The 23,236-nt window shown below is 38.1% G+C and overlaps 1 protein-coding gene across 2 annotated transcripts in view; it reads right to left on the bottom strand.

Moving 5' to 3' along the window:
* osbpl1a (oxysterol binding protein-like 1A) overlaps window positions 1-22,791 on the bottom strand; it is a 32,310-nt gene extending 9,519 nt beyond the window's left edge. For both annotated transcript variants that reach the window (XM_010871852.4, XM_010871853.3), the window contains exons 1-17: window positions 22,508-22,791; window positions 18,547-18,681; window positions 18,337-18,422; window positions 18,143-18,217; window positions 17,061-17,172; window positions 16,802-16,887; window positions 16,336-16,480; window positions 13,960-14,018; window positions 13,828-13,872; window positions 11,562-11,635; window positions 10,358-10,421; window positions 10,157-10,258; window positions 9,778-9,900; window positions 7,607-7,691; window positions 7,263-7,369; window positions 5,148-5,310; window positions 4,538-4,721 (exon numbers count right to left, since the gene is read on the bottom strand). In XM_010871852.4, the coding sequence (XP_010870154.1) occupies window positions 4,538-4,721; window positions 5,148-5,310; window positions 7,263-7,369; window positions 7,607-7,691; window positions 9,778-9,900; window positions 10,157-10,258; window positions 10,358-10,421; window positions 11,562-11,635; window positions 13,828-13,872; window positions 13,960-14,018; window positions 16,336-16,480; window positions 16,802-16,887; window positions 17,061-17,172; window positions 18,143-18,217; window positions 18,337-18,422; window positions 18,547-18,670 (1,634 nt within the window). In that variant the 5' untranslated portion in view covers window positions 18,671-18,681; window positions 22,508-22,791. The remainder of the gene's footprint in view (window positions 1-4,537; window positions 4,722-5,147; window positions 5,311-7,262; window positions 7,370-7,606; window positions 7,692-9,777; window positions 9,901-10,156; window positions 10,259-10,357; window positions 10,422-11,561; window positions 11,636-13,827; window positions 13,873-13,959; window positions 14,019-16,335; window positions 16,481-16,801; window positions 16,888-17,060; window positions 17,173-18,142; window positions 18,218-18,336; window positions 18,423-18,546; window positions 18,682-22,507) is intronic.
* Between the last annotated feature and the right edge of the window lie 445 nt (window positions 22,792-23,236).

The following is a 23,236-nucleotide window of genomic DNA, read 5'->3' as shown; positions in this document are numbered from 1 at the left end:
TCAAATTTTGATCTAAAATGTGTAATATGTTGTTTGTATGTGCATATTTTAGTAGAATTACTATCATATCTCAGTTTGCCATTCAATTCCAAGTTTGAAAGAAAGTGGTTTTGATATCATGGGGCACAAATTGGCACATACATGATATAGCACACCAGTTTCAGGAACCCGTTTTAGCTTTGCATTGCTATTTTTACAACCGGAAGACAAAAATCCCAAAATACATAAATATTCAAGAACAACATATTCCTCCTAGCACTTTTCCAACAAGCACCGACAGTTCAAATAACTATTGAGAATATTTACGACTTGTGTGAAATGTTTTCTCACCTTTTTGTCTTTAGATGAATTTGCTAACTGTAAGCTACTCTGAGTAAGAAACCTGACAGTAGCTAAATTACTAAAATGTAATGCTTGGTAAATTCAAATTAGTACTCTCTGTAAAGTATATAATGTTCCATGAATTGGAATGATGTAGAAAGAGGCAAAGTTACTCAACTTTTATATTGGATCAGTCTCTACCTAAACATTTTGCCTGAGAAAGTCCACAAATAGGCTAAATAGGGGTGGGAACAAGGCTGGGTGATATTGCCAAAGAAATCTACATGATAAAATCATAAAATAATGACCATATACTCAAAATAAATAGCTTTTCAGGCATGAGAATGAGAATCTGAAGTAATGGGTTTAGGAGCTGAAAAGCAAAGCAAACAACTTTAGACATTTTTCATACATATAAAGCAAAATAGAAAATTACATTTTATATATAGTTTAAATCTCTGTCGGTCTAACTTACTTTTGGGCCCAAGAAAATATTAATGCTAATTTTTATAATAGGTCCAAGCCCTTTCCAGGCCAAATTCACTCAAGTGGCAGTAATAAAGCCTGTCACCGAAAAAAAATTGTGATCTGGAACAATTAAATAACTAATCAGCAAACATCAAATCACCAGCTTCTGTCCAGTTTTAGACCCCACCTTAGTTCTGAACCTGCACTCGTGAATTACCTTTTGTGTTAACCTTGAGCTTTTTGAACTTAAAATGTCGGCAGGAAGACATTTTGAGCAGGACTCAGCGTGATGGAATAGAACAGGGGGACCCGTAGACCATAAGGACGTATGTCAGCCTTGAGCACAGAGGACAAGGTATGCCCATCATCCGAAATTTGGAGCATCTCGACAACCAATTCTTACATTCTGAAATCTTGTCAGTGGGGCTGGGGCTTTGCCCGGAAGAGTGAAGTGCTACCTTCAGCAACATTAATCATAACATTCTTTTGAAGAGATTGGAAACCCATATTTTCCCTGGAAGCCTGCATTTCAGATAGAAGCGAACTAAATATTTTTTTATTGGCTGTCGAATCTGACAAACATTGACAGTTGGACATTCATCTCCAAAAATTCTACCTCCCTGTGGACCTGGACCTCTTTTGACATTAAACACAAAAAATATTTCAAGAGCAGCAAATCTACACTCTGGTTATTTCCAGATTAGACTATTTCAATGCTCTTCTCTTCGGCTACCCTGAGAAAATACTAAATCATTTTAAAAACAGCTGCAAGAAGCTTGACTAGATGCTACAGCCCCGGATCTTTTATGAATAGCCCCGGATCTCAAATGGACCAAAAAATTATAATAGCACCTGATCTATACATCTGCAATTCCAATCGCGTGTACATCAAAATTTTCCATATGTACATTCAAAACACTGTACTTTTTTTTTGGGGGGGGGGGGATAAGCTCCGAATGTATTGTGATCCCAGCGATGCCTCTGCTAGATGCAAAACATTAAAGTTTTACTGCTAACATAGTAGGCATACATGGATTTGCTCCTACTCATTTCTCTGAATTGGTCCTGCCGTACATACCTGTACATACCTGTACATACCCACAAAAAAAACAGCTGGAGGCATGGCTTTCTCTCATAAGCCTCCATTGTTGTGGAATGATCTGCTGATTAATGTGAAATCTGCAGACTCTCTCAACATTTAAGTCTTCCTCTTCAGTAGGGTCTATTATTAAATGTATTCTGGCGTAGGGGCATGAAGTAGAAGACACTATACACCATGAGATTTGTACGATTGTATAAACAAATGATTGTATTTTTACAAGATTATCTGAAGTAATTGGATTTAACTTAGAATTGATAAATGTTGACTGACTGAACAACAAATAATGCTGATTAATTAGTTATCGATATTTGGTTGCAGATAATTGTTGGTTCATGGTCACGTAAACATTTGGCTGCAACATCTAACATGTATTCATCGTCTCTGTGCACAGTCCATTCTGACAGGGTGCTGACCTTTCTTACTAACTCTCCATGAGAAATTGGAGTTTTTTTTATTTATTATCTATAAAATCTTATCTTGGTCGTAACCGACCTCAAAACCTTTGCCCACATCGCAGCTGGTCACTCTTATGCCTTCTAGCAAACTCCAGATGTGCTAATCAGATGGTACTTTTTGAACAACGTCTAATTTCTTGTCACCCTCCCACACAGGCCAGTGTTATGTAAAGCTCTTGATGTGGCTGAATCATCATTACTTCACTAGCAGCCACTGAACTCTGTAGCTACTTCAAAGTGATTCTTGGCCTCTCTGGTTCTATTGTTTTGTACCCTTTTCCTAATCTATGCATTTGCTTTACTATGCATTTTGATTTACTTAAGTTCTGTATAATTCTATAATTCTTACTTTTCCTTTTGACACATAGCCCAACCATGATCCTTTAAACAGTGGCAGTTTTATCTAGATAACGTTCAGTTCCTTAGTTCACAGGCTGAGGTTTAAAGGCAATAGTTTCTTTATCTGTATGAACTGCGAACTTCCACAGCACAGGGGCTGAATACTTACGCAAGAAAATTATTTTAGTATTTCTAACAAATTTGACAAAACCAAACTTACCAAACTAAAATTTATTTTTGTTTCAAAATATCAAACAGAACATTTCAATGTACCAATTACACTCACCTAAAGGATTATTAGGAACACCATACTAATACTGTGTTTGACCCCCCCTTTCGCCTTCAGAACTGCCTTAATTCTACGTGGCATTGATTCCACAAGGTGCTGAAAGCATTCTTTAGAAATGTTGGCCCATAATGATAGGATAGCATCTTGCAGTTGATGGAGATTTGTGGGATGCACATCCAGGGCACGAAGCTCCCGTTCCACCACATCCCAAAGATGCTCTATTGGGTTGAGATCTGGTGACTGTGGGGGCCATTTCAGTACAGTGAACTCATTGTCATGTTCAAGAAACCAATTTGAAATGATTCGAGCTTTGTGACATGATGCATTATCCTGCTGGAAGTAGCCATCAGAGGATGGGTACATGGTGTTCATAAAGGGATGGACATGGTCAGAAACAATGCTCAGGTAGGCCGTGGCATTTAAACGATGCCCAATTGGCACTAAGGGCCTAAAGTGTGCCAAGAAAACATCCCCCACACCATTACACCACAACCACCAGCCTGCACAGTGGTAACAAGGCATGATGGATCCATGTTCTCATTTGGTTTACGCCAAATTCTGACTCTACCATCTGAATGTCTCAACAGAAATTGTAGCCTCTTTTTCCTATTTGTACTGCCGCATACTGGATGTTTTTCCCTTTTCACACCATTCTTTGTAAACACTAGAAATGGTTCTGCGTGAAAATCCCAGTAACTGAGCAGATTGTGAAATACTCAGACCGGCCCGTCTGGCACCAACAACCATGCCACGCTCAAAATTGCTTAAATCACCTTTCTTTCCCATTCTGACATTCAGTTGAGTTTAGGAGATTGTCTTGACCAGGACCACACCCCTAAATGCATTGAAGCAACTGCCATGTGATCGGTTGATTAGATAATTGCATTAATGAGAAATTGAACAGGTGTTCCTAACAATCCTTTAGGTGAGTGTATGTACCAGTAATTCAGTAATGAGTGAATTTGTCAGGGTTCTAAATACTTTTACAAGGCACATAATATATAGTGGATATCAAAAGTCTACACAACCTTATTGAAAATGCAGCTTTGGTTTTTAAAGGCTTAAATCAAGGCAAATCATGACAGACTTTTTTCAACTTTAATAAGATGTATTATTCAACTTTAATAAGATGTAACCAACAATATTTAAGCAAACAAAAATGTAAAATTTCCCAGAAAATATGAAAAATAGCTTAATTGTGTAAGTGTTTCTTTTGCTTGGATTATAACAAAAAGCCTGTATGGATTGGTCCCTATCATCTTTGCAATTCACATTTGTGACACAGGTATGCGGAAAGATCCAATTGTTTTGTAATAGTGTAATCCATGTATAATCTTGAACTGAAACAATGCTGGAGTCTGAATGTATTCTCTAAAGTTATTCCCCCAATCGGCTATGGAAATGTCAATGCCTAGTTCATTCTCCCATCGGGCCCCGATGGCAACTGTTGAGGATGGTTTGACAGATTGAAATGCGTCATACCAATGAGATATTCAGTCTCTCTGAAGGTTCAAACAAAAACAAAATATTCAAAGATTAAAAACACTTATGGCTTATGCTTACCTGTGCTTCACAATCCCATTGGGTGGTGACTCCTCCTCATTGCCATGGTGATCCTCTTGAGACATGCTGGTGGGGCTACAGGCCTTGCTGCTAAACTGAGCTGTGTGTTTGTCGTCCTCCTCCTCGTCGAACGAATGGCTGGCCACTGTCTCAAAGCCGCTCAAAGAGTGCTCAGACTCAGAGTCTGAGAAGAAAAGTAAGAAGTAGGGACTGGATATATGAATGACAGTGCTATGAATAACTGGGTTGCTGTCAGCTACTGATACCTTTCCCTGAGCCTCACAAAAGTCCTGATGGGAGAAACCTGATCTGTGGATAGGGTTGCATTTAAACAGCCCTGAACTAACATCTGAATGGTCAAGGCATTAGTTAATCATCATTAACAAATCTTTATAGCCATTATCATCTTTTAAATAAAACAGAAATACTTGGACAAGCATTTTTAAGCAACATTGTATTTTTTAGGCTTGGACAAACTGCAATTCAAATTGATGCAAATTTAACAAGAAAGTCATATTAGCACATGTAAACACAATTAAATGCAGAAACGGCAAAAGAAAATCACACTGTCAAACAGGTAAGACAGTCACAGGATATCAACCACACACACCGGAGACAGCGTCGTAGAACTCATCCTCGCTGAGAGCACTTCGCGGAGAGGAGCCCTTGACAATGGACTGTTCTAGATCGTGGTGTTCTGTAGCCAGAGTTTGTAGTGCTTCAGACAGGATTTTAGTCTTCTCCACCTCCTGCTCCAATTTCAGACTGCGCACCTGAGCCCCAAACACACACAACGAAACAAGATGCATGCAGAATAGAATGAATAATTATTAAATATAAGTACATGGCCTACAGAGAAGATCTATGGTAAATACAGTGAAATATAAAATATAGCTATCAGAAGAGATCTCTGTACAGATATAGGATCTATGTTGTGTGTTGTGTCTGTGCACTCGATGAACAGCATACTGACTGATCCCTTCGTTGCTATGTTCAAATCGGCAGAGATATCACAGTGAAGCATAAAGTGAATAAGTGCTGAGAGGAATAACGTTCGGCTACAGTGGGCAGGTGCCTTAAACATGCCGTCTCAAATTGCTATTCAGAAAACATGATCCCTGTGCCACAGAAGAGATCAGATGACCACAATGGGAGAGGAAATTACCAGTTAGACCCACTAGCTACTGGTACTTCTGTAGAAATGCATAAAATCTATACCTCCACACCTTCTACATTCCAAAAGCTGTATTTCTTGGATTTATTGAAACACGTGGATAAGCTGGTACTTCACAAGCTCTTCAACTTTCAAGAGAGAGCAAGGGGAGGGTATCTGCTGAAGGCAGCTCAAAGCCATAATGGTGCAACCCAGTGAACTACAGCACAGCTCAGCTGTAACCAAGGCTGGGAATAGGTGGTAGGAGCAGTAGCAGACTTAACTGTGATTGGATCATCCAATTAAACAACAGCATTGAAATATCATATAGACAAACACCAAGATTACTCTTTGGACTCGCAGAAAACAAGCATTCTTGTCTTGACCTCTACTGAGATCCAGTGAAACAACACTTCTTTCAAAGTAAATGACCAACAGCCTTAATGTAATGGATTAATTAACAGTAACAAACAGGAAGCTGTCACTAGGGGCTGTCAGTAGGACCAATTGGATCAACATTTGTATAATGAGACACATCCTGTGCAAGAAATAATAATAGATTTCACAATAAAAATTGATTTTCAATCACATTATGGAGGACATATGCACGGATACTGTTGGTGGACTTTAGCTCCTGCTGTCAACACCATCATACCACAAATAGTACAACACAAACTCAACTAAATATGCACAGCTCCATCAGGCAGTGGATCACTGATTTCTGACCAGTAGGAACAACAGTCGAATATGTGCAAGTACATTTAAGATTCTGTATTACTTAGAATTGAAATGGCACAAGGATTCGATTCATTCTACACCAACTGTAACTCTAAGCATGAGTCTCTCAAGCTACTGAAGTTTCTAAACGAAAAAAAAGATAACAATTTGAATAGTTACAACTAGTTGCTTTTAAACAATGACTTGTAAGCCTCATGGAATACATTTAAAAAATATTTCCTCTACTCTAGATATCCAATAAACTAGCTATCAAATAACAAGCTCTAGCAATTAAATTTCAATACAAAATAAGGTATAAGGTCTAGATATCAAGTAACAGTAGGTTCCCAATAGACCAATAAGTGCTCAATATCAAACAATTCGTTTTACATTTGAAATAACAAGCTCTAGATATCAAACAAAAAGCTTCAAGCTTGGGAATATAGAAAGGAGCTGGTTTAGCAAGGCATAGAGAAAGCTGGTCGCACAAACAAACCTTTTAAGTTTCAACTATGTAAATATGCAGTACACAAAGAGCACACGAAGTAGAACCTCCATTGGTTCAAGGGATTTTAAGCTCCACTGAATATAAAAGCAGAAATAAGCTGCAGAGTCAAGACCAAGGCACGTGTGCTTGGATTAATCAAAAGCCTAAGGCAGCGATTATATTCAGGGAAAAAGAAGCTGTATCAGAGCCACTGTGGGAAAGAGTTTGTAACCCACAGTTACAAGTGTCCGTTATCAGATCAATCCCCTACCAGCCAAATGCACAGCTTTGCTCACAGTCTGTGTATATCTCAGTGGTGAAAACAATCGTCACAGCAAGCCAGTTGACACAGAAGCAAAGTCACTCACCCCGTCCTGTCTGGAGAAGAGACTTAGGCAATGACTGAGATTCAAGCAAGTCTCACTTGACAGCTCACACACCACTCTCATCTTCTGCAGCATTATGGGAGGTAGCTCTGAAGTAACAAACAAGATCGGCACAATTCAAGGCACAATTACTCCTAGTCCTAATGAATTACTCCTGGTCTTAATTAATCCTGGGTCCTACCTTAGATATAGGTCAATGAAGTTTAGGCAATGAAGTTTAAGTTTTATTGTGCAATGTACTAAAAAGGGCAATCACATTTCAAATTTACACCGCAAAGATATTGTACTCTGTCGAAACTGAGTTAATATGAAATGAAAGGCTTTACTGTCTGCAAGTCTTCCTTCTTCCTTCACTAAGGAGAGGAATGAGGAAACCTCATGCTCCAGCTTCTGATGACAAGCTTCAGCGGACTGTCCAGGAAGCCAGTTGCGAGACAGAAAGAGAGCAAAAAAAAAAAAAGACGATCTTAAAATTCCTGATTACATTGCAGTTAATAGGTATTTGTAAAGTGACAAATGCTGGCTCTTTACTCAAGCACATTGGATTTGAGTGTAGACTTAACTGTAATTTGAAGGTAATTACATGCATAAAAAGTGAAGGAGTTACAGCTCTTAATACATAGTCCCCCACCCCATTTGAGACTACAAAAATAAAGCTGTCATAAATTTAACCTAGCGCTCGATATCCTCTCTGGTGATGCTCTGTCAGGCCTGTACTGCATTTTAAGTTCCTGTTTTAGTTATTTTTGCCTTCTCTCATGTCTTTTGCAAGTGAAATGCATTCTCAGTTGCATTCAGGTCCGGTGATTGACTTGGCTAGTCAAAAAACATTCCATGTTTTGTCAGTGAAAAACTCGATTTGGTAGTATTTGAGGAGGTGTATGCAAGATGTATCTATACATTTAATCCTACTGTTGCGGTCAACAGTTGCATCATCAATGACGACAAGTGAGCTAGGAAGACAATTAAGCCCAAAACATGAACAGCCCCTCCACTCTATTTTAAGCTAGTTCCTTTTTTTCCTCATATTTTCTATTGCCACCACCCTGGTACAGTGTTTGGTACAGTCCATACTTGAATTGTGTAGACTAGGTTAGCAACAGAGACATTTATGGATAAATGCTTGACGAACAGACAAGATGGTAACAAAGTACATTTTATTTTAGTTTTTCTTCATTATAGTGCAAATTTTTAATTCATACTGTAGAGAATGCAGAGCAAATAAGTTGCGTCTTCCTTCTTAATGCACCAAAAAGTTGGTTTTGGAATGCCTAATGTTTTGGCTATGTCTCTGATTAATTTATCCTAATTTGTTTTGTGTACTGTAGCTCAGTTGGTAGAGCATGGCGCTAGTAACGCCAGATGTTGTGGGTTCGATTCCTACAGGGGACCAGATCAGAAATGCATGCACTCAAAACTGTAAATCGTTTTGGATAAGGGTGTCAGCTAAATTACAATAAAAAAAAAAGTAAAATGTGACACCAGGAACTGACTCAAAACACAATGCCAAACATCACGGCTTGACATTCACAGGTCTTGTGTGCATGCACTTATAATACAAACACACCTGCTGAAAACTTACAAAACTCTTTGGTACCTTTAATCAAGGTGACTGTGTACAAAACATTCTGTTATTTCTAAATGGATCATCCAATATGGATGAAAATACCCGCAAATTCAAGAGGTCTGTCTGTGCAATTGGGCTGTACGCCGCTAGCAATACTCGGCCCTCATTCAGGGGGGTTGCGGTTGGTGGGTGTCCCTTTGGTTGATGCCTGGCAATGTGGTTGGATTGATTTCCTGCCTGTTGGGCCCTGTCCGGGGCCTCCCCCGGGTAGGGCCACAGTGTCACCGGACCCCCCCGTCTCAGTTCCAAGGTGTTACGCTGCTATATTATTGTGCTGGGGGATATGAGGGATGTACTACTAACTTTTCTCAGTTTCCTCCAGTTTTACATTTTAGAAGGAGATGAGGTTCTGGTCCACACCTGCGGATTACCTGGTTTGGGGGGCCCGTTGCTGTCCCTGTCCTTGTCCACCTGGTCATACTTCTAGACTAGACTCTGGATTTAGCCCAGAGAAATGTATTTATTATTCCAATTGGACTCTTAATATCTCACCCGGCACAGCCAGAAGAGGACTGGTCACCCCTCTGAGCCTGGGTCCTCTCTAGGTTTCTTCCTAAAATTCGACCTTCTTAGGGAGTTTTTCCTAGCCACTGAAATCCAACACTACTGTTGTTTGTTCCTTGGGGTTTAAGGCCGGGTGTCTCTGTAAAGCACTTTGTGACAACTGCTGTTGTAAAAAGGGCTTTATAAATAAATTTGATTGATTGATATATTGTACTTTAACCACATCGTCATGGTTTCATTTCAAATCTAATGTGCTGGAGTACAGAGCCAAAACATCTTTAACAGATGGACATAGTTGTTGGAGACTGGTATGTCCAAGTGTTAAATTACTAATGCCTAATGCCAATTTCATGGGTATTTAATCACCTGTAGTGATTCCGTCAGCTCTCCCACACTCATGACTTCTTCCTCGTCCTCCTCACTGCTCTGGTCTTGAGAGCAGTAGTGTGTGCTGTAAGCAGAGTGTTCCTCAATAGCATCCAGCCACCTCTGTACAACAGAACAGACACACTCATCGGAGCATACGCCATGTTCTGCACTGTACTGCAGTGTGCTAGCTCTTAGGCTAATAACCAGTCTATCAAATGACTCATTACAGTCAGAACAGAATAGCATCATTTGTTGTGTTATTTTAATGTTCCTTTGCTTTTGTTGTCATGCAAATTACAGACAAAAAACTGAAACTCTGAAAGAGTATTGGAGGTATGCATAAATACTTAATAGAGCAAAACAAACCACATCATACTTTTCTTGTTGCCTCAGGGTCATTTGTGGGTGACACTTTGAAATGATGCACACTGTCATCAAAGCATTTGAGGGTGAAAAAACAGTGGTCTTTGGCTTTGATCTAAAAAAGAAAAACAGCACAATCTTTCATATTCTACCCTAATATTCTGGTAATTACTGTCATGATATTAAACTGGATGAAAGAACAATCATGGCCTACCAAACAGTGGGCTTGGGTCAGGGGCTTACAGCCTTGTCTTCGAACATTGGCAGCAGCATCTGACCTTAAAATGCAGACAGACAGCATGGGGTCATTTATCAATCATGTCAAAACACAAATCTGAGCACAAACCAGACATACAGTCATTTGTTTGAGATTTATCAAAGTGAAAGTTTGCTTCAGTTTTTGTAAATGTTTGCATCGCCATGACCATGTGTACACACAATGTGCATCCAACCAATTACGTGAGACTGAAGAGCTGTTAAGTGATATCAATTGGTCCCTAAAATTTTTTAGGAGGAACCAAATCAAGATTAGTTAAACTAAGTCCACTTAATTTGTAGATCAAACCTTTTGTGATGCATTACAGATGCTGCTGGACGTGGTGGAAAGGTATAACACCCACTAGATCATTCTACAGAACAACAATAACATTAAACACTTAGGCTACACGTGAGCACTGATGAGGATGGGCAGCTTATCATTTCAAGTACAGTATATTTGCCAGTGCTAAAGAAACTTGAATTCCCTAAATAGTCCTCTCTATTTTTATTTTTACTGGCAACTGTATGAGTCAAATCAAACATTTAACACTACAGCAACTTCAACTACATTTCTTTTATAAAAATGTTTTAATGCAGTTGTTGTATTTCATGCTATGACTGTGTATTCCAGTGGGTTTGAAGAGATGAATGCACATAGCCATGGTCGTTAATGAGCACGAGCCCACAGAACCATTGATTGACGCTGATCTCTTATAATACAAACATTAGTAAGAGACTGCTTGATAAATCGCATAGGATTGTTTGATAAATCACACTTTCCATATGTGTAAGAGATAAATTCTGTTTGCAGACAAACATGTTGAATAGTTTCTATGCAATATTGATTGAAGAGAACTTCGGTATAAGATTCTAGTGTGGGTCCTTTGTGTCCTTTAGCAGTGGAATCTAAATATAGACTCACATCTGCTGTTCAAATCGTTGTACTGGTCACAGAACTTCAGGAACATGGTAAAATGGCCATCATTGTGCCTCCGGTACAAAACAGAAATGGGCAGGCAGATGCAGGTGGATCTTTGCTGATATCAATGTTGCCTTTCCATGAGTTATAATTGTAAAACATTGCTCTCTAAACTTTCAGACATTCTTTTTGTCTGCGATTAGGCCTCATCTAAACAGAAATGTATCAATAGAGCACCTACTGTTTAGTAAACCAGGACAGAACCCCATCTTGGAGTACGACCCAGTAGTAACGCCACCCAAAAAACCTGGAACTCTGGAAAAATTGTCAGGGTAGTTTGTTAATAATTTGTCTTAATATGTCATCTGTAAATGAAAATGTTATCAAAAAACAAATTAGCTTTTCCCTGTTTACATCATGACCATCTAACAACCATCTGTCTTTTCTGAACAAGTATACTACACAAAAACGTGAGGTAGCGGAAGCTAGATACGCTGGACCTTGTGGTACCCTATGAACAGACACTGTAGAGTGCTTCCAGATTCTACTGTTAAAATTCTAATTAGCTTGTTCTAGAATGAGTTAAGGAGATTTTGTATTTTAATGACAAAAATTGATAATTGTTAACATTAGTAAGTGGTAATTAGCTGAAAAAATATCAAAGTCCCATTGATATCCAAAATTGCGCCCAAAAATGTACATCAACAAAACTGAAAACCAAAGTATCTACAATGTAATTCAACACAATGGCATAAAAATAAACATGGCATAGATTAACACATAACAGTTTAATGTATATCTACTGTGAGTACTGTGAATGCATAACATTCATTAATTCAGTATAATTTTACATCCCATTTAATGTCGAGATCGGTAAAACCTTCATGAAAATGCAGGAACCATCTGTACATGATGAGTCTCAGAGCAAAAGCAAAATCCACCTTTAGTTTAAATGAGTTTTGGAATGGCCTGAAAGGCCCCTTACATCGTTTTCCCATATTGCCTATACAGCAGAATGGGTGACTATTGCATTTAATGAGAGCTGTATAATTATGATTAATAACAATCTGTTTATTCTGTTGGGATTGTGGTGCTTAAATGGTAAATGGATGTGGAAAAAAAGAATAGTCCTTAATCAATTGATAAATTAATTAAAATGTAAAGCTGTATGAAAGAGGCCGGGTTTTCAAATCCTCATTGCGGCATACCGACAATGCCTGAGGTTCCAGCAGAGCGTGGGATAAATCGGCTGACTGCTAACCAGGTGGATGTCAGATGTGTGGACACGATGCCCTGCATCATTGTACTTCAGTTCTCAGTCTTGGTTGTTTGTCAGGAAATGTGTTTTTACCCAGCGTGTGGGTACTGACAAAACATTTCCTGGTTGAGCGAACAGTGTAACAAGAAGAGGAAGAGCTTGGCTCGGTATGTACTTGACTTGCATAAGTATTCAACTGATGTGGAAGCTTCCAGTTTACACAGACTAAAGAAATTGCCCTAACAAGATCACAGTAACCTTACCATTGACCGTTGAGGTCACATTTACTGAAAGAAAATGTCCTCTGCTGAAGGACCATTGGTCAGGCTCTGAATCTGAACGAAAGTCAAGACTGCTGAGCATTCTACAGAGGTTAGAGATTAAGTGATTCAGACACATATTAGGAAAAAGGTACAGTACAACACTTGGATATACCAGTGAGCACAGTTGGATCAATAATCAAGAATTAAAAGTTGCATCATTCAAGTACTGTCTACAAAAAGCTCTGCCACAGAACTCAGGTTTCAAACAAGGTGACATGAAAAGGACATGCTTGACTGGGATAAGGATGGTATATGGTCAGCCATATCAAGAGCTCTCCATGAAACTGGCCTGAAATGTATTTGCTGTTGGCAAGAAAGAAGCCATTACTGCAATGTGGAACAAGGTTTTCTGGTCAGATGAGACCATGGCAGAACTTTCTGAATTAAACAACAAACAACATTACCAACCATGAGCAAATATGCCAAATAAGAACAGGCAAAAATCAATCTGACACTGTGGGTGAAGCAAGTACATACAGTACTACCATCAGGCAGGCGGTACAGGTCTCTTTGGTCCTGTACCAGCAGGCTCAGGAACAGTTTCTTCCTATCCACTGTAACCCTGCTGAACTCTGTGACCCGGGGGGGGGATGGTAAGGTGTGACCGACCTTGTACTGTTCAATGACATTAAACCTGAATATAATCTACTCACCAAAAGACTAAACTGTTACTGCAGTAAAAGGTGTCTCTACCAAAGAATAATGTATAGGGGTCGAACACTTAAGCAAGCAACATATAGTATTTCAGTTTCTGTTTTACAAATATTTCCCAAAATTAAACCAATGTCACCTTAAAATAATTCATTTTTATTTATTCTAAATAAAATATTAAACAAGACAATATTTCAATGTAGTATTTCAAATTAAAGTAAAATGAGAGAATTGGTCAGGGTTCTTAATAATACAATTTTAAGAAAAGACTTTACCTTCCAAAGGGCTCCTTCAAACATCTGGACATGGTGAGTCATACCCTTTGAAAAACAGATTGAGACAGATTGGAGACAGCAACCTCTCAAAAAAAATCTTGGAATGCCCATTACATTAAATAAAGCACTCACTTTGATTTCCAGGATCTGCTTCATCTCTGCGTTGTTGGCAAGGTCAAAAACAGTCTGATCTGTGCACAAGTTAAAAAAATATATTATATAAAATAATTGTCATGCAGACCACTGGCACTTGGTGCCCTCCACAATAACTGTACACCATGGTAAAGATTAGCAAAAAGTTACAAAAAAAAGTCCTGGTTGCAGCTTGATCTCACATCCAAAATATATATTTTTTACATATATTTTGTAACAATTATTGGCAACCAAAGACATTCTTATTTATTAAGAATCTTATCTATTAAGTATCTTCAAATTCATGTGTATATGAGAACTGAAATTGTCCTCCAATACATTTTTACTGGTGTGTAAATATGAGGTAACACATATGCCAAATTATCTTTGTCATCTATATACATGGTAAAGTTATGGTTATGTTGGGAAATTCTTTTAAAATAATTTTTTTTTAAACTCAAATATATTGTGTGCCTAGTTATTCAACCTCCAAATACAGCTATTAGTCTTTCGGTACCAGATTTTAAAATTGTGTCAGAGAATGTTGGCAGTTTTGCCCCAGGATTTTCAGGTTGGTTGGGTGGCACTTGTTGGTTGGACAGACAATTATCAAATCCTTCCAAACATTATCAATGGGATTGAGATTAGTACAGGGCCATTGTAAGTCGTTACTCCATTTGGTTCTTAAAGATCGATAATGTTTCTTTGGCCTTGTGTTTGGGTTCATTGTCCGGCTGAAAGGTGAATATCCTTCCAAGCATCAGTTTTTTTTCTGGCAGTATTTTGCTCCATCAAAGCTTCCATTAATTTTCAAAAGATGAAATGCTGTGGGGACGAGAAACATCCCCACAGCATGATGCTCCCACCACCATACATCACTTTAGGGATGGTGTGTGTTGAGCCATGGAGCATGAAACTGAAGACGTAATGAAGAGACAAGCAAATAGGGAGGGAAATCACATACAGTCAGAGGTGAGTGGGGTACTGAAATGGTATAGAGTTCAGCTACAAATGTAAAAATGTACTCAAGTAATACTTTTACCATCTGGGAAAACGACTTAAAGATTAGAAGAGTATTAAGACCAAGAAAATACTTGAGTACTAGCTACTCCTTTACATGCGCCTTCGGCAGATGGCTTCAGGATGCCACCAGCCCTCTGAGATAACTAGGGAAACACTTTGGAAGTTGGATAGAGTGTTTGAAAGCCGGGTTTTGATTGTCTTCGTGGCAAAGACATTTCACAATGATACAGTTTTGTCTTTTCACATTCAAAATGAAACAAGCATGCACCTTGGCCAGGGGTTTTCAGTTAGTAACAGTCAATGATGTCTAGCAAGCTGTTTAATAAAATAGCTGTTCTTTCTTGTAACAGGGAGCCCTTGCAGCTTGGACTGAGCAAGGACTGAATGGTAGAGCCCCGCCCCCTCCTTTCTCGAAACAGCACAAGTGTTGGGAATGTTTCAGTGCTGGAATCAGCAACAAATTTAACTCCTCAGCCAAGAAAGAAACAAAAGAAACATCAGCTTTTACAAATTAGACTACCAAAAGCAAAATTGTAAGTGAAAAGGTAAAACGTAGTGGATGAAAGAGTATGTGGCTTTTTCAAAAGTAAAGAGTAAGATCTTGGAGTAGAGCCGCTGGTTCCAGGCACGTCCAGCTGGGGGGAGACCTTGGGGTAGGCCCAGGACTGGTGGAGAGATTATATTTCGACACTGGCCTGGGAACGCCTCGGGATCCCCCAGTCAGAGCTGGCAAATGTGGCTTGGGAAAGGGAAGTTTGGGGTCCACTGCTGGAGCTGCTGCCCCCGCGACCCGATACCGGATAAGCAGATGAAGATGAGATGAGAGATAATACTTTTACTAATGTGTTACTTGGAATGTGTTACAAACCAAATACAGTATTTCAAAATAGCAAAAAATAAAAGAAACTGCCAAAGATCACTAAAATGCTGTCAATAATCAGCCAGGAAGAAGTTAAGAATCAGCAAGTCACAGGTAGGCTAAGCTATTGGGATTATAGAATGCACTTAAATAGATGTTTCCACCAGAGTAAAGTATTAAAAATAGATTTAAAAAATTGAATAAAATTGGACACTTACCAGTCCTGGTTGAGCAGAAGAGATCCAGTTATAAATATTATTATAGTAGAGGCAAGGGGAGACAAAGTACTAAAGGCAGGTTGTTCCAAAAATTTGCCAATTTTACTATGATGTTTAGATTTGTTCATATTTTCAGTGTAAGATCAAGCTGATCAACAAAAAATACTTTTTTGTATTGTTTACTAAGGGGTCTAATAATTGTGGAGGGTACTAAGGAAAAACAAACATAATATAGTTTAAGAGAAACCAAAGGTCTAATTGTGAGCCCATCTTTACCATTTTTGTTCTTGATGTTGTTTCTGGCACCATTTTTCAGAAGTTTCAGGGCACATAGCTTCTGACCGCGGTATGCAGCACAGTGTAGTGGAGTGTTTCCCAATAGGTCACAACAATTAATGTCTGGAGGCTTTTTCCTATTAAGCTAAAATTAAAGTGAAAAAGATAAATAATTCTAATCACACACAGAAAACTGGTAAAGCCTAAACATCACCTATTTGACCATGCCATGAACCGCATGCAGTGTTTTTTATATGTGAAGGATACACACCGGGAATTGTGGCAAGCTAGCCGATATATTTCTTTCCTGCATGGGACCTAGTGAATTTTACTAAATTCTAATGACTATTGGTTAGCATGAACATAGCAGTAATGTGTGGTAATACAATCTTTACTTAAGCCCTTAAAAGTAATTCATACTTATTTAGCATAAGCATTGCGATAATACATAATTTGTAACTCTCACCAGCTGTGACATGGTAGAAAGATCTCCCTCTCTTGCTGCTTCCAAAAGTTCTTCTTCTAGTTTCCTCTCCTCTGTCCTCTCTGCCGCTGAATGACCATGGGTTGTAAAATAATTCATGCTATAATTACCTGAAGACACTCAAATGCTGAAAAACACTGATTCCGTATAATTTTTTTAGCTAACCAACAAATAAGATGTAATATAATTCTGAATATGTTCTGAACGTTACACTGTTATTAATGTGTAATGGATCACTTACCTTCCAGCATGCTTTTTATCTCCTCATTTTGAGTGACATCTTTAGGAATCTGTGCTGTTCCATTGATCACAGTGGCACAGGCATCATAGCGTAGCAGCAACATGACAACTTCCTAATCGATACATGATTTTAATTAACCTTCATACAGAAATAATTTAAGATGAGACCTAGGCCTCTCTTACAGTTGAGACATGTATTACAGCAATAAAAATACTCAAATATTAAATACACATATTAATAAAAGCACTCACAATTAAAGTTGCAAGCAGCATTTCAGGTTTTCACCAGTGTGCTCACCATAATTATCTTGTTCTCTAATCCTAAATATGCTTGTCAAAAAAAAGCACCAGAACTGTAGGACCAATCCACATAAACCGTTTTACGCTGCATCAATGTGCCCATGTCATCCAACACTATATTGTCCGGCACACTGGACACAACAATATGGCCACTATGAGCCAAAATGCTCACATATAGGTTTTTTCTCCTCTTATTCCCTCTTATTGTAATAACAGCGGCAGCTGCTAAAATGTGATGCGCCACCCCAGAAAAACAGAATCATTCTATGAAAAAAATAAAATAAGTGTGCAGTTTACGATCACACATTTTACTAATGCACAAGCATCAGAACAGAGCAACAACGTACTGCACCTGATGTTCTGGGTATTAAACCTTGGAGCGAGGTCAAAGAAACCTAACTGGTTGTATCTGTGCATGCACATGTTTGTGTTGAACTGTCATTATGTGGCTTTGACATTGTTATAAAGACATCGTCTGAGCGACAACCAAAGGTAAGAGGCGAGCTTGCTGACCAACTGTCACAACTCGATAGGTACAATCAGCTGCAGTAGATTAGCGCCATGCTTTCAAAATAAAAGTATCGTATTTTCATATTGGTAGCACACCTCTATATTCTAATATATCTTAGTAAGATATATTGGAATTTTTTGTTTAATATACAGTAGTTTAAAAGAAAGAAAAACAAACTAAGCAATCTCTGTTTGTAACATACTTGCACAAATGTGAAGCAGTGTAAATCAAAATCTAGTACAGTGGAGTCAATAACATTTTGAGTTAGGTACCTTTCTTCCAGTAAAGGCAGCTTTGTGCAGTGGCGTGTCTCCAACATTATTAGACAAGTTAACATCCGCTCCTGCCTGCACAGAATATCCAACAGATTACAATGCATTGTCTGAAAACAGTTTTACAAAGTAAAAACAATTATCTTTCCATCTCATCATCATTCATAAAAAAAAAAAAACACTTTTTAGTATACCTTAAGTAATTCCTCCACCACAGCTCTATGTCCAAAGTAACAGGCCAGATGAAGAGGCGTCCAGCCTAGGTTAGATTTACTCTTACCTAGAATGTGTAGATTGAAAATCTGTCATCTGTTTTTCCTGGATCAACAATGGAAATAAATTCCTCAAAATTGTATAAATAAAGAGATAATTTTTTTTAAAATAACAACCAAGCAGCTTTTTACCTTTGCAGTTGATGTTGATTTTGGCAGCGTCTTTAATCTTGGACATGAGAAGCTTCTGTATACCAGGAAGGTCACCATTCCTGGCATGATGTAAAAACTGCTCTTCTGGATCCAGATCCTCCATCAATAACTGAACTAGAATAGAATGAGAAAAGACAGATATGTGAATTATGTGAAAACTTAATCATCTGAGATACATAACATTATACAATACTATTGGTAGAAACCATGTGGATAAGTCAGTCTTTAACTCCTGTTTGCTTCAGCACTGTAAGTTAGCATAGCCAATTTCAAGGCAATTTAACTAAAGACTTTCTAGCTTTATTCACACAGTTACCCACAATACCCACAAAGATCTAAAAACAGTAAAATACACTATTTTGATATTTTTAACATTGAATTTCTCAGAATTAACTCAATAATGTTGGCAAACAGCTTCTAAATCACAAGTCAAGCAACAACATGGCTTCCATCTGTGATCAGCTGTGGTTATGTGATTAATTCCAAATAAGAGTAGTTGGTCTCCACTTCTTAGTGCAATTCAGTGCAAATAATCCACTATGGGCATCCCATCACTAACCATACCCCACCTGCTCATTTTTTAGTACTGCCTATCAGGGACCTTGTTTCATTACTCCCTTGTACTACTTGTTTACCACAGGAACATCATCGCTGCTATCCCTGCATTTCAGTTGCACATGCCACCGTGCACCCCTAATTCGCCTGCACTGCACATTTAGAATTGCTATTGTACTTGCTTTTCTTTTTTCAGGTGTTACATGCACATGTCTACCTCAGGAACCTCATTGCTGCTATCCCTCATTGCTGCGAAGTTGCATTTCAGTTGCAAAGACTACCTTACACCTCCAAACTTGCTTCATTGCACAATCAGAATTGACATTTGTACTTGCATTTGCCTAATTGCACAACTATTCATTTCCATTTGCACATACATATACTTAATAATCGTACATTTGTAAATGTTCTGCCCTCCCCTATTTGCCTTCATTGCTAATTTATTTATTTATTTGTGGTGGCAGCATCCTGTTGTGGGTGTGTTTCTCTTCAGCAGGGACTGAAACAGTTGTCAGAATAGAAGGGAAATTGGACAGTGCAATATACTGACAGATTCTTGAGGAGAACCTGCAGCCAAGACATTGAAAATGGGAAGACGGTTCACTTTTCAACATGACAATGCCCCAAAGCTAACATCCAAACTGTAAAAAGGCTGAATGTGAAGAAGGTGAATGTCTTTGAGTGGCCTAGTCAGAACCCCAAACTAAATCCCATGGAGAATCTTTGGAATTACTTGAAGAGTGCAGTCTATAAGCAGTCACCATGAAATTTGACTGATATTCAACAATTCCACAAGGAATAATGGGCAAATAGGGCACAGTCTTGGAGTACAAAGTTAGCATAGACATTTTCAAAGAGACCCTTGCCTGTAATTCAAGTAATAGCTGGTTCCACCAAATATTAATCGGGCAGAGCAAATAATTTGTGTATAAATAAATTTGACATGCATTCACAATATACATAGTTCAGTGGGTGTATGCAGTAGATACACACAAACTGGTTTGCATCTTAATGCTAAACACACATCAATAAAAGCACTTAGCAATGATTCTGTTGTTTTTGCCTCTTGGAATAGTTGTTTTTTTATCTAAGAGTGGAAATAAGGAACGTGTCATTTATTCTGGCCGTTATACCCTGGTTTCGCAACCACACTATTGGTGGGCATTATGTAACATTCTAGCAATGTAAAAAAAGAAAAGAAAATGGCCCATCTTGTGACTTCCTTGATTGAACTGCAAGGTTATGAGAAGCTGTCACTCAATAAAACAACCTTATGACAAAAACCCTTTAGACGAATAGCTGCTTTAATATTTGATGAAATCACAGGTGTATGACAAATAAAACACATAGATGGGACAAGTAAAGGACCCGTGTATTTTCAACTGTTATACATACACATTTTCAAACTTTTGAAAGAAAATCTAAATCAAATCAAAATTATCATGTAACCATCATTACAGTTTCTTGACTATCAGTCTGCCCGCCTATTAGCACTTTTTCTCAACAATAGCGCCTTTTGATCAGATGCATACCTTGCAGCAGATGGTCGTAGGGAAAATACTCATGTCAGTGAACTCAGCAACAACTATCTAGCTAGTAAACTTTTGTTCAATGTGACTTGCTCCACTGGAACAAATTCTACTTTGTGTGTTCTGGACTGGTTGTCCCAAAACATGCTCCCTATCATCTATTATGAAGTTTGACTGGCTGGCTCAGCTACATTGTTAACCTGCTACTTTCCCGGACTGTCAAAACAAAATTTAGGGAGTTGGTCCATTAAACATTGTAGCGATGGAACTCCTTTTCATTTGGGTGTTTGTCCAAAAACAGTACTGTATCTGACATATCAAAAATGCTTTTAATTTGACATGTAAAATAACAAATATACATGTCATATACTGTTGATTGTGGTTATACTGTAAGTGGGAAAGCTTGTGTTAGCATTTGCTTGGAACCAGCCTGAAAACAATGAAACTGAAGTTTTTGTTTTCTGTATTCTTAGGACTAATTTGAAACCATGTGACTATAGTAATTTGCTGTTCAATTGCGATCACAATTCAGTTAACAAAAAATATATATATAAAATTAACTAAACAAGCAAGCTATGTTATGCAGCCTTGTTGACCTAAGCCAATATATATCTTGACAAGGCCAGGTGATGTGTGTGGTTGAATGTTTTCAATTAATCGGTGAGTGAAGACCAAGAAACACATCTACAATGATACACCAAAGAATGTTCCCTATAATGAAGAAAAAATAACTTTTGACCAACAAGTCAGGAACAGTCTCCAGGAGGTATGTGTGGATGTGCCAGCCACTAACTTTTGCCAAACTATAGTGGCTGGACTGCAAGGTGCAAAAACACCAAATGGCATCAAAAACAGGATGGACAGATGGGACAAATAATACCATCTTAACAAAGTGATGACAAGAGGAATGTATGGAGAGAAAAAAAAAAGTATCTGGCATAATGACGTTTTGGTGAAATAAGGTTTTATGCTATGTGCTTGTAAGGCAGCTACTGGCACTGGCTCAATTCACTGTTGACTTCAGGTTTCACTGATGATGTAATTGTTAACAGCAGCAGTAGGGTGAATTATAAAGTGAAACATCTTGCCTGCTCAGATAAAACCATATGCCACAAAACTCAATGGATGGCACTTCCACTTGCAGCAAGACTATAAACACAAATATACTGCTAAAACAGTCAAGGCAGAGCATCCCTAAAGAAGATGTCCATGGTTCGGGGTCACCAAGCAGCCTTCAAACGCAAAGGAACTAGTAATTTCCAACAAACTAATAATCTTTATGACTTTATTTAAGATTGTTAATTTTTCCAATTACATTTGTAGATGATTAAAATATTACGGATATAACTACCTTCAAATGAAACCGGATAGTATATACTTTAAACTTGTAGTTATGGTTGAATTTCAAATACAGAAAGCTTAAGTACAGAGCCAAAAAAACTTTTGTCAGTGTCCAACAACGTATGGTCTTCACTATATACACACGTATCCGTGTATTTATGAAAAGTGTGTGGGTGCGAGTAACAAAAAAACTCTAGATCACACTTTCTGTACATGGTGAGAATACACAGTACTACTACATTTACGAGCAAATAACACTGCAAAAAGAACTGCATTGTGCATGTGCACAATAACGTTAATCCATGATATATTGGCCATACCACACCCCTCTTGCCCAATACTACCAGCGTAGTGTTTAGCAAAGAGATTTCGAGTGACACGTTTTCTTTACTGAACACTTACGTAGCCTACGTAACATAACATTACTGGTTCCCGTAAGACCATAAACATGATCAACTCTACCCACACACAAGATTAAGGTCGTGAAATAGTTAATAGAAATCACATTGACAAACCGTAAATCGTTCGGCTAGTATTCTTCACCCGAATGACTGTTTTCGCATAGTCCTTTGATACTGAGTTTCTCCACCATCGGCATATGATTTTCTAAAACCCTTGGAGCTCTTCCTGTATAAGGTTGAATGTGTTTTGCAATTCGCCGAAACTATTCACAAATCAGTTAGGTCAGTATGCTACATAGTTTCGAAACATATCAACCATGCAGCGCTTCTTTCAACACTTTCTTCAAAATTGAACGACAGTTGATAAGCGCTGACGGTGAGCATGTGACCCACTCTGTTTACAGCGATCAGCTGATATAGCGATGAGCACGCGCACTTGATATAGAATATCAATAAAATAAATCTGATTACACTAATCGTATTCGGTCTGTACATACTTAACTTGTATTGTACAATGATAATAAAAACAAAAATACTGTATTTACATTTTCCATGGATGTATAAATTCGATTAAAAAATATGTTTATTCGATTTAAAAAATATTAATACGAACAAATCGGTGAAACCCATATCAGAATTTGTCCAATTGAAATGTGTCTACGTGACTAGGTTTCGGACCATTTAGTTTAAATGAGGGGGGGGGGGTTATGAAAAAAATTGATATAATTTGTAAAAGCTAGCTAGTTACAGCTAGCTAGTATACCTAACACATGTAGCCATTGTTTTTATAATGAGACATAAGGTTTGTTAATTTAGTAACAATATTTTACGTTCCAGCTGTAT

The sequence above is a fragment of the Esox lucius genome, chromosome 8 (assembly GCF_011004845.1).
Source record: "Esox lucius isolate fEsoLuc1 chromosome 8, fEsoLuc1.pri, whole genome shotgun sequence".
In the NCBI taxonomy this organism is placed as follows: Eukaryota; Metazoa; Chordata; class Actinopteri; order Esociformes; family Esocidae; genus Esox; species Esox lucius.
Note: the sequence above shows the minus strand (reverse complement) of the source record. Positions and strands in the feature narration are given on the sequence as shown.